The sequence below is a fragment of the Pinus tabuliformis genome, chromosome 8 (assembly GCF_031772625.1).
Source record: "Pinus tabuliformis cultivar Carrire ecotype Pingquan chromosome 8, CPIR1, whole genome shotgun sequence".
In the NCBI taxonomy this organism is placed as follows: Eukaryota; Viridiplantae; Streptophyta; class Pinopsida; order Pinales; family Pinaceae; genus Pinus; species Pinus tabuliformis.
The window spans coordinates 1,814,567,680-1,814,578,401 of NC_142294.1; the positions used below are offsets into that span (position 1 = coordinate 1,814,567,680).

The 10,722-nt window shown below is 38.6% G+C and overlaps 1 protein-coding gene and 1 pseudogene across 1 annotated transcript; both read left to right on the forward strand.

The window, feature by feature from the left end:
* The first annotated feature begins 7,734 nt into the window (after positions 1–7,734).
* LOC149243525 (nematode resistance protein-like HSPRO2) lies at positions 7,735–8,989 on the forward strand. The gene is made up of 4 exons (XM_089371234.1): positions 7,735–8,020; positions 8,169–8,284; positions 8,450–8,687; positions 8,772–8,989. The coding sequence occupies exons 1-4, from the start codon at positions 7,735–7,737 to the stop codon at positions 8,987–8,989; spliced, it is 858 nt and encodes a 285-aa protein (XP_089227360.1).
* Positions 8,990–9,100: 111 nt separating this feature from the next.
* On the forward strand, positions 9,101–9,433 carry LOC149243526 (nematode resistance protein-like HSPRO2 pseudogene; annotated as a pseudogene).
* Positions 9,434–10,722: the final 1,289 nt, after the last annotated feature.

Sequence of the window (10,722 nt, forward strand, 5' to 3'; positions counted from 1 at the left end):
ATCGATCAGCGAGCGGATCCCTTTTTCTGCATTTACCCCAACATTCATCAGAGCTTAGGGTAAGATTTAGGTCTCCCACAATTATCAGAGATTCAAGTTCAAAAATTTTTGAGGCAAACATTTTTTCCCAGAAGGGGAATCTGTTCTTATAGGGCGCATAAGTGTTTAGAATATTAATGTGGAAGCTTTGACCTCTGAGGAGAGCCGATATAAGAATACCAACAAAACACGTGTATGCTTTGGCATTGATCCAATCAGGATCCCATAAGACTGCCAGACCCCCTGAAAGGTCTCTTGCCTCAGAAGCAACCATAAACCAAGTAGGAAACATTTTCCTAAAGTAGGAAATGGAGGCCCGGCTGTTGTGCATGGTTTCTTGGATTAGAATAATTTTTGGACAAGCTGATTGGAAGATTTCCTTTAGCGCCAAGAATTTTGGGTTTGCACCTAAACCCCTAATATTCATGGAAGAAATAAAAGTCATTTGGAAGGCTCACCAGCCATGCTCGCTCTAAGGGGCTGAAGATCAGTCATATCATGAATGGGAACATCTATAAGGGCTAAGTTCCTTACTCCAGACTCTGAATCAATCGTTCTTCCTCTAAAATGCCGACTACCTCCATTATGTTTTTTCTTAATAGTGATATTTCTTGCGGAGTTGGGGCTTATGAATGGTGAAGCAGGGCTATTTAGTTTTTGAATGGTCAAAGGTTCCAGCTCGAGAGATTTTTTACTGAGCAGAAAATCAATATCACTATCATAGCGGTTAACCGGAGAAGACTCAGCGGAATTGAACGGAGTGGCTGCCACCCAAGGCTCTTTGCCTTTAGTGGATGGACGAGAAATCTTTTCCGGTGTCGGAGAGGAGGATGAGATCGTGATAGAGTGGGAGCCAACAATAAAATCTTTTAATTGCATTGGCGGAGGAGAAGGGACAGCCTTGTCATCCGGTGGTTCGGGGATGGGCGCATAGAAATTTTTTGAAGACCTGTTATTATCAAGACAGACAGGATTAGCTGGGGGGGGACTGCCTGATATCGGGCCCTAAAGAAAAGTCCTGTGGAGATAGCCGATGAGACAGAGTTGGCTCCGAGCTTTTTATAGTTTATTCATCAATAGGATCAATCACTGATAGGCTTACTGAAGATGAAGAAAGCTTCTCTGCAAGGGGAATGGACGGATCCTCCCGAATTCTGCGATGGACCAGCCTTGTTTTCGGAATTGCATGGCGTCTGCAATTTTTTATCAGGTGCCCAGTTCTGTGGCAAGAGGAGCACCTAAAAGGAATACCCCAAAAGTCTAACCTTTGTTTAATTTTTGTGCGCCCCCATGCAATCTCAATATGATCAGGGTATCCCCCTTTATATGCCTTCTCTACAAGAATCCACGCTACCCTTTTATCTTTTTCTCCTCGGCACCATGGATCAACATAAACGAATTTTCCAATGGAGTTTCCTATTTCTGCAAGAGATTCCATGGACCACATTTCTAGTGGAAGATTTGGGAGTTTAACCCAGATCAAACTATTTGAAGGTGTGTTTTTTAATGGATCAAACCCGATATACCATCTGTAGAGGGCTAGAAAGCTTCTACCACATACCCAGGGACTCTTGAAAACAACCTCTAAGTCTGAAGCCTTTAGGAAATGGAAGCAATACCATTCTTTCATGAGGCGTGAGATGATGGGGGTATAACCTATCAAAGGCTTCCATCGTTCATCGAGGCATTTCCTCATAGCATCATCGTCCATTTCGGGGAAGTGCCACCTGCCAACCAATGCAAGATTTTGAAGACTACCAATTCTGTCCGAGAGATAAGAACTATCCAGAGTGATAGCTTTAGGAGGAGAGGAAGTTTTGACCAGATTTCTGACTTTATTGTAATGGGACACCTTTTCATTCACTCACCCTTCGTTCATATGGGATTCTCTTTTACAAAATGCGCCCTGATATGGAAAGTAAAAAGGGGGCCCATCCTTAGCATGCCATGCAAGCTTAAAAATCATATCGTCCACAGTGGCATGCCACCCGGCGGACACCTTGGATCCCTCTCGAGTCCTTTCTGCCAGGATGGTGGCACGTATCATAGCCTCCGTGGCAGATGCGTCTGGCCCACTTTCCATTGGAACTAGAGAAAATCTTACCCCTGGTAGAAAATCCCCTTCCTTAATTAGGTTGAGATCAGGATTGTACAGGAAGTAAATCTACCCCCGATCCAAAACTGAACATAATCCCTGGATGGAGTAAATGCTGGATGGGGGGATATTGCTCTCATATAAATACTTTTATTCCATTAATTAAAAAAAAAATCAACCCACAATCACTTTAATTAATTTTCCATTCAATATCATCGTACAAATAAATATACGTGCATATTGTTGTTGTAATTTAAAATGATTAGATTGACTATGGTGTAAATGACCATAGTAATTATTGATGTTCATATCGTTGTAATGTGATTAGACTGGAAATTTGACGAATTTCTTAAGTGCTATTGTCACGTACCAATGAATCTGTATTTGTCGAGTTTCGAACAGTGGCCGACGCGCGTGGGCTTAGCTTGCTAGACTTTTTGGAAGGTCTTCGAGGCCAAAATAGCCAACTTAGAGTTTCACAGTTTAACACCGTAAATTTGGAATTCCAATAAATTTTTTGGAAAGTATACAAACAACACTATTTAAACAACAACAATAACACGTGAAATTATAAGGAAAGAATCAAAAACCACTTAACTCGTTTGGCAAATCACTTAATATAAATAGTTAAATGGTAATCCTTTAACATATATAAAGTTGTATAGTGGTTTTTGCTACTTAGTTTAATAAGAAATTTTAATGTCATGATGCGCTGTATGTACTCTAAAGAATAATAAAATTGTAAAATAAATTATATGAATATTTGTTTAACCTTTATTTTATTAATTTTTTAATATAATTAAATATTTTTTTGGTAGATAAAAGTTATATATATATATATAATTGACATTGAAGAGAATGATAACAAGTTAATAATTATTTATTTAATATTGAATGATTGCAATTTTTATATAATGCTCATATTATAAAACACATGTCATGTCATGTCATTAGAGTATAGATTCATATAATGAGAGTTGTACAAATTGTATACATATTATTTTTATGTAATTTTTTCAAATTTATATTTTTTAAATTATTTTTTTGTAAATTAAAAAATAAAATCCATAAAAATTGTCTATTCAATACTTTACACGAATGATAAAATGTAATTTTTGAATTTAATTACAAACCATTTGTGTTGTGTTTATGGTACATAGTAATTAATATATAATGTTATTAATTAATATATAATGTTATTCTTCAATTTATTTATATTTATTGTACATAGTAATTAGTGATATAATACATAATAATTAATAATAGAGTACACAAAATTCAATTCATGACATCATTACACAATAAGAGGGGAGACATTTCAACGGTGAGCCTTATTTCCACCCCTATAGGAAATTTAATGCCCGGCCCTTACAGTACCTGCCGACAGTTCAACTCTCGAAACTCTCTGGCAGTAGCATCCTTGACGTCATCTGGCAGCCTTTGAGCCCATACATCCATCGAGCATCCTTGACGTCATCTGGCAGCCTTTGAGCCCATACATCCATCCATTGATATCAACGGCCTCCATATACATTACATAGCCCATACATCATACATTGGCGTTACCTCGCATTCAATTCGCATGCCCCCAACATATTTGTCATTTCTATGCGCATTTAATTGCTCTTCCCGCCTTCAATCGTTGATTAGCCCTTCAGGCCCTCTGTTACATAATTGCAGAATATGCAAGTGCAGAAAAGCAATATATGCAGGAAGTTACACATATTCTACTCCTACCTGAAATGAAAAGATACCAATTCAACCATATCGAATTCCAAGTCATTGGTTAATCCATTAGATGCAAGTGGAAAGCAATTCGGACATTGGAGGCCATTGAAGTTTCTGAACATTGGAAGCAATTTCTGAACATTGGAAGCAGGTTTGTTTTTTCCTCTTCTGTGGTGGAGACACATGCCGGAGCGGGGAAGCGCGCTGAAGAAATCCTTTAGCCAATGCCTCAGCTCTTTTGCCATAGTTTCGACCAATCGCAGCCAGAAGGTTTGCATATGGACCAATGCATGTATCCACGATCCCTTTCGCCAGGCTGCTAGCTGTTACTTTCCCATGCATCACTCCCTATCGACATGCAGGCACCTGTCGGCACCTAGATACAACCTCTTCTATCAATGGAGACTAACAACACCTTTCCTTGCACCTTTCCTCCCTGGTGATCCCGTTCTGGCTCCAATTCCTCTTGTTTTCTTGCTTATGCTGGCGTTCTTCTTCACGCTTTCCCCTCGGCATGCGTCTGGAGTGAGGGTTTCGTGGATTTGTTTAAATGACATTCTTGAAAGATTCCAAAGAGCCTCTGGGCTTATAATTAACAAGGCGAAATCCACCCTTTTTCACAATGATATCAACATGGAATTGGTGAAATGGATCTCTGAGTTGTTTGGTATAGAGACAAGATCGCTCAAGGATGGCCTTAAATATCTAGGTTTTCAGCTCAAAGCTAAGGGTTACTCCAAGAATGACTGGCAATGGTTAATAGAGAGATATTATAAAAAGATTTCGGCATGGGAATACAGGAGTCTTTCCTTGGCAGGTAGATTTATATTATCTCAAGCCATTTTATCGCAGATGGCTGTCTATTGGGCTCATTTATTCTACCTCCCTGCAAGCATCATTCACAAGATGAACAAGGTTTCAGCTAATTTTATCTGGGGCGGTAAGTCAGAACAGCGGAAATTCCATCTTGCCAAAATGGAAAGAATATCTTTACCCAAGCGCCTTGGTGGATGGGGATTAATGGATTTAAGGGCTTTCGGCAAAGCGCTCCTATGTAAATCGCTCTGGAGAGGTATCTTCGGGGAAGGGCCATGGAGTGTCACTGTTAAATTGAAATACATGAAAGGTAAAAATCTGGAATACTGGTTCAGAACTGGATCGATTGGAACCAAGCATGGATCTGCTATTTGGCTTAGTCTTCGGAAGATTGAGCAATACTTTTTAAAGAATCTGAAGTGGAGGATCCATTCTGGTAGCAGAATATTAATTGGTATCGATCCCATTGTGTGCGGTCACGAAGACATTTCCATTCCTGAGAGTCTCTTATCCTTCTTTCACAGGAATGGTATCTTTACATGGGACAAGCTCATATCCGCCTGGCACGGCCCTGCCCCTTTATGGAAGGATGCCAACGATCTTTGTTTGCCGGAGAGTCTGGTTTTGTCATGGAATTCTGTCAAAGATGCTCTCGGTGGCCGTGGGCTTCAACGCTCTGGGTCGGCTGATCACTTAATCTGGACTGTGCCAAATGCTCAACTGCCGGTCCGGGTAAAAGATATATACTCTGATATGATCAATTCAAAGGTCTCTCACTCAAGCTCAAAGTTTCCTGTGGCCCTCTGGAAGTCGGGATGCCCCCTTAAAATGATCTGCTTCGCGTGGTTGGTGTTCAACAACAAGAATTTGACATGGGATAATTTAAGAAAAAGAAGCTGGCACGGTCCAAGCAGGTGTTCGATGTGCGAATCAGATGAGTCAAATTACCACATGTTCTTCCAATGCAAATCCTCTCTGCAAATCTGGTATGATCTGGCTATCCTTTATGGTTTTCCTCACGTTGCTTTTGTTTCTACCCATGCAGCTTTCGAATGGTGGAGCGGGCAAAGAGAGCCATGGCGATTTCTCATTATTATTGTGCTATGGTGCGCATGGAAGTGGAGGAATTGTAAAATCTTCAAAGACTCAAAGGAACCCTTTAATTCTATTCTGCAACACATTATTGCAATCTATGATTCAGTTCCAAAAAGGCAGCCCAAAAAGAAGAATGCAATCGCGAAAGAAAAAGAATGTTGTCTCAACAGCTTCCCTTGTGCATTCTTTGCCGGTGCTGAACAACAAAATATATGCGGCTGCGGAGTTCTCATTTGCATGGACGAGAAGCTTCAATTTCTAATTTCTTGGAATGGAGGAATAGGCTCTTATAGGATGGCTGAGGCTAAAGCTCTAGCGGGCGTTCTTGCCTTCTGTGTTTTCTTCGATGTTCAGGCTATTTCAATCTTTGGTAATTCCAGGCAGGTGATCGATCATGTAAATGGTGTTTGCCACATAAGGAGCCCTCTCATGACAGGTTGGATGGACAAGATAATGTTCTTATGGGGGCTCACGAGAGATTGTTCCATTCAACTCATTGGTCATGAACAGAATCTCCAAGCTGATTGCCTATCCAAGGATGGTCTGCTATTTGACTCTGGATCATGGTCTATGGAAGTAAAGGAGGAAGAGAATTCCTGTTTAGTCCAGGATTTCGTTATCCCTGGTTATTAAATTTTGATGCTTTATTTTTTTTCTTCTGAAATGGTTTTGGTTTAAACCTTTGTTGATGTTTATGACATGCCTTTTGGCTATCCTGTATAGCTTCTCAGTTCTATATGTCATGATCTGGCTTGTGTTGTTGTATATTTCTCTTTATGGACCTCCGATACTGTATCTGTCCTTGATGTTTCTATTGTGGTTGTTCCATGAGCCACCCTTTTGTATATTTTGATGTCTTTATATTGTCTCAATATAATACAATGATGCTTTTTCTCTCTGGAAAAAAAAAAAAAAAAAAAAAACTATGCATAAATGTAATATTTTTGCAAGGTTACCATCTGAAAATGTCAAATACACATAGCCTCTGTGGTTATGTTTTTGGATAAATGTAAAACAGTCTCCATGATTTACAAAAACCAAGTATGGTAAAATGTAACTTTTTTGATTTAATGGCATTTTTGTGGGGTATCAAATGTGTCTGGTATGATGTCTAATGTTTTGATTCTTTTTCTCACTTTGTCTTTGGGCGCGAGAGCGTTTTGAGTGTGTTTGTATGAGCGAGGTGGTGTGGAAATTAGTTGGCCAGCGAGAGTAGGGTCCTTAGGTTCCTGTTGAAATTTTGCACAGGGGTCGATGAAGGGAGAAAAATAAAGAAATTCACTGTCATTCCTAATCCCCTTCCTATATTATTGTGTTTTGTTGCCACCAATTGGCAATATACAATGCACGTTCACGGGCTTAAACAGTGGCACATTTCCATGCTACTGTTGGGGATTAAATTGGACTTGTTCATGGCAAGGCTTATTATGCCAAAGGCTCTGGTTCCAATTAGGGTGCCTCGCACCCATGCTATGCCTGGCTCCATCTACCAGGTCTCGGGTTCAAATCCAATAGACTTGATTGAGATTACAATTTCCCACTCTTATAATCGTGGGCCCGGTTCGTTCGGTTCTCATGGGCCCCAGCTTTGAAGAGCAAGAATCCATTTATGGTAATTTGCAAGTCGAATCAGTATGTGCCAGTGTTTTGACATTTATGACATATAGATGACACGACTATTGGAAACTTTCAGAAGTGAGATTAAATTGACCTTGTGTGGATATGTGTGAGTTGTGGAGCAGATGATAATGGGATAGGCTTTCCTGGGTGTTTTCATGATCTTTGTGTATCTAGCTCCTTAAAAAATTGTCTGATATTGTGTCTTGGGCCAAGGGAGGGAGGAAATGAGGGCTTAAAGCCATTTGGGATTTGGAATTCCTGTGAGAAACTTCAAGTTTTTGTGAGTAGTATTACGTTGTTGCTAGACTAGAGTTTTAGTGTTTTGGTGTTTCCGCAAAAATATGGAGAGCATCGGTGTATTTATTCTCCTGGTTTTGTTTATGGGGTTTTCTATTACAGCAGATTCATCTCATTCTTCTGATGCCAAGCTGTTGCTTGCTCTGAAATCAGGCATCGTTGATTACAATGAATATCATTGTTCCTGGGCAGGTATCCAGTGTGATCACTCTGATCATATTATTTCTCTGGATCTTTCAAACATGAATCTCACAGGCCAAATTCTGCCAGAAATAGGTCATCTCTGTAGCCTTATCAATCTCACAATTGCAGAGAATTCTTTTGTGAGTGGTATTCTATTGTTGCTAGACTAGAGTTTTTGTGTTTTGGTGTTTCTACAAAAATATGGAGAGCATCGGTGTCTTTATTCTCCTAGTTTTGTTTGCAGGAAAAAATATGTCCTGTAAATAAATGGCATCCTGTTTTTCCTTTGTTGAAGAGTCCATAGAGCCCTCCTCCATGGAGTGTGCGGGTTATGAGCAGTATGTGCATCTCCTCGAGCTTAGTGGCATGTGTAAATTCAAGGAATGGCCTGGTTGGTCTAGAGAGGGTTTGGTAAAGCCTGCCTTACAGTCATTGGAGATTACTTTTTGGTTTGTTTCGTCTGTCCTCTATGACACGAGGACTTATATTGACATAGCATAATGGAAGAGAAGGCTTGAATCCTTAATTCGTTCCCGGATTGAGTTGATTTCAATGATTTGTGAAGATGATGAGCAGGTTCCCACTGTTCAATTGTCAGTAAGTAGTGGTGTTCTTGCTACGAAAGTTGCCCAGGAGGTATGGCAGAGACCTGGTGCTTTACCTGTGGTTAGCAGAACAAGTGAAGAGAGCTTAATTCCTCGTTTGGGTACATGGAAAAGAGCTGAAGCTATGGTTTCTAGAATATGGCTTGCCATTGAAGGCCATATGCAGAGGACTCCCTTCACTTTAGGTCTGGGGGAACCAAATTTGTCAGGTAAGCCTATTCTTGAATATGATAAAATATGCAAGCCAAGCTATTTGCACTGTTTAAAACAACATAAATAGTTCCATAATCCAGAAGATGCCACACTCTGCAATGTCCTCCAGATCTTTGAGGCATGGGTATTTGTAGCCCAAGAATTGTTGCACAAAATATATCAAAGAATAGACTCTGGGGATTTCATAGGAGCATCCGCAGACTGTTGGATGGTTGAAAGGATATGGAAGATGCTCACAGAAATTGTGAATTTGCTTCTAGTGATGGACCCAGATGATTTCCTTCGCCTTAAACACTAGTTGGCAATTAGCAGCACCAATACGCCTGCAGGCACATATTGCCTTTAGTCTGCCCCCCTCAGAGACCTTACAAATGCATGCAAGGAACTAAGGCATCTGGTGCCCAAAGTCATGGGTGTTGAGGCTGATCCAAAGGGTGGACCAAGGCTCCAGGAGGCACTTATGCATTTGTTTCATTCACATGGACTTCCCTCACATAGCACTTCAGGTGCTTATCATGTTGCAACAATACATGTTCTGTTGGCCTTCCAGGCAATAGAAGCCGCAGTGAAAAGGTTTTTCTTCTCATATCAGCAGCTGGTAGTAGCAGCCATGGGTAGCATTGAAATGAAGGGTCCATCATATCTAGGTGCTTATGATGCCCTGTGTCAGATATATTTTGAACCACCTTATTTCCCTAATGTGGATGGTGCAAAGACATTCTTTGGTTGCTATTGGCACTAAAATTCTACAACTATGGTGGATGGTACACTGGAAGATCTATAGAAATCTGCAGAACAATCAAGTGAAGTTTACAAGACAAAGAACAGTGCCTTCAGTTTTTCAAAGTATAACCCCAAATTCATACATACACTTCCTACATTGACAGTTTTGAATACTATACATAGAATTATATTGGATATAGGATTAGACTCATTTTTGTTCATCCCCATCAGTAGGAGCAATCAAAAGAACAATGCTAGAAATTTGAACAGAATTTTTTTTTCCCTCCCCAACATGGATAGGATACTAAGGATTCATAGTGTGCAATTCCTCCTCCGTTAAATATGGTCAAGCGATTGTCCAAAATTAAAAAGGTAATTATTAAAATTATTAAATTTTACGAGTTGTTTCTTCTTTTAATTTTTTAATTCTTTACCTAAATTCTATGATGAGTTTAATGATATTTATATAATTCATTATAAATTTTAACATGAAGTGTAGTTTAATGCTATTATTTTTCTTTGTTTTTTTTAAGATTTTTTAATTCGGCGTGTGAAATTGAGATAATTATAATTTTAAATTATTGAATTTATTTAATGGAATATATCATAAAAAATTTAATGTATTAAATCTACATCATATTTAAATATATAATTTAAATGATGAAACATTACAATTTCATCATGGGTCATACTAAAAAATTATCTCTTTAAACTAGGCCTCAAAAAATATAATTCTTTTAATTGAATATTTTCTGCTTCAAAATTAATATGAGTGAACCAACTATCCATGGTTCTTATTGGATCTTGTTCTGATTTATTGATTTAATGATATAGAAGATATATCATTATACTATTGACGAGTCATCTTATACAGTGACTTTATCCAATTTTATCTTATCGACGAAGATAGTTATCTTATATATATATATATATATATATATATATATATATATATATATATATATATATATATATATATATATATATATATATCAATTTTATGGATATATTGACATCATACCATTACATTTTTTCCTTTTTGCCTTACCTTTGATGTTTTTGCGTTACGTGTTTGTGTCACAATAAAGTTGAGTGTGCAATAAGGGGTGAATGAGTCTATTCTAAAGGTTGTATCCTGCTCATCATGTATGCAACGCTTTTCATGGTGGGTTTCTACTTGACAACGATTTTCTTCCTTTGCAGATTGTTCTTCAGAAACCATTTTGATGCTTCTTTTCTACAAAAGTGGAAATACTTTGTGAGTCAAAACACCAAAACCATAATGAAATTTGTTCCTTCATACTTTGG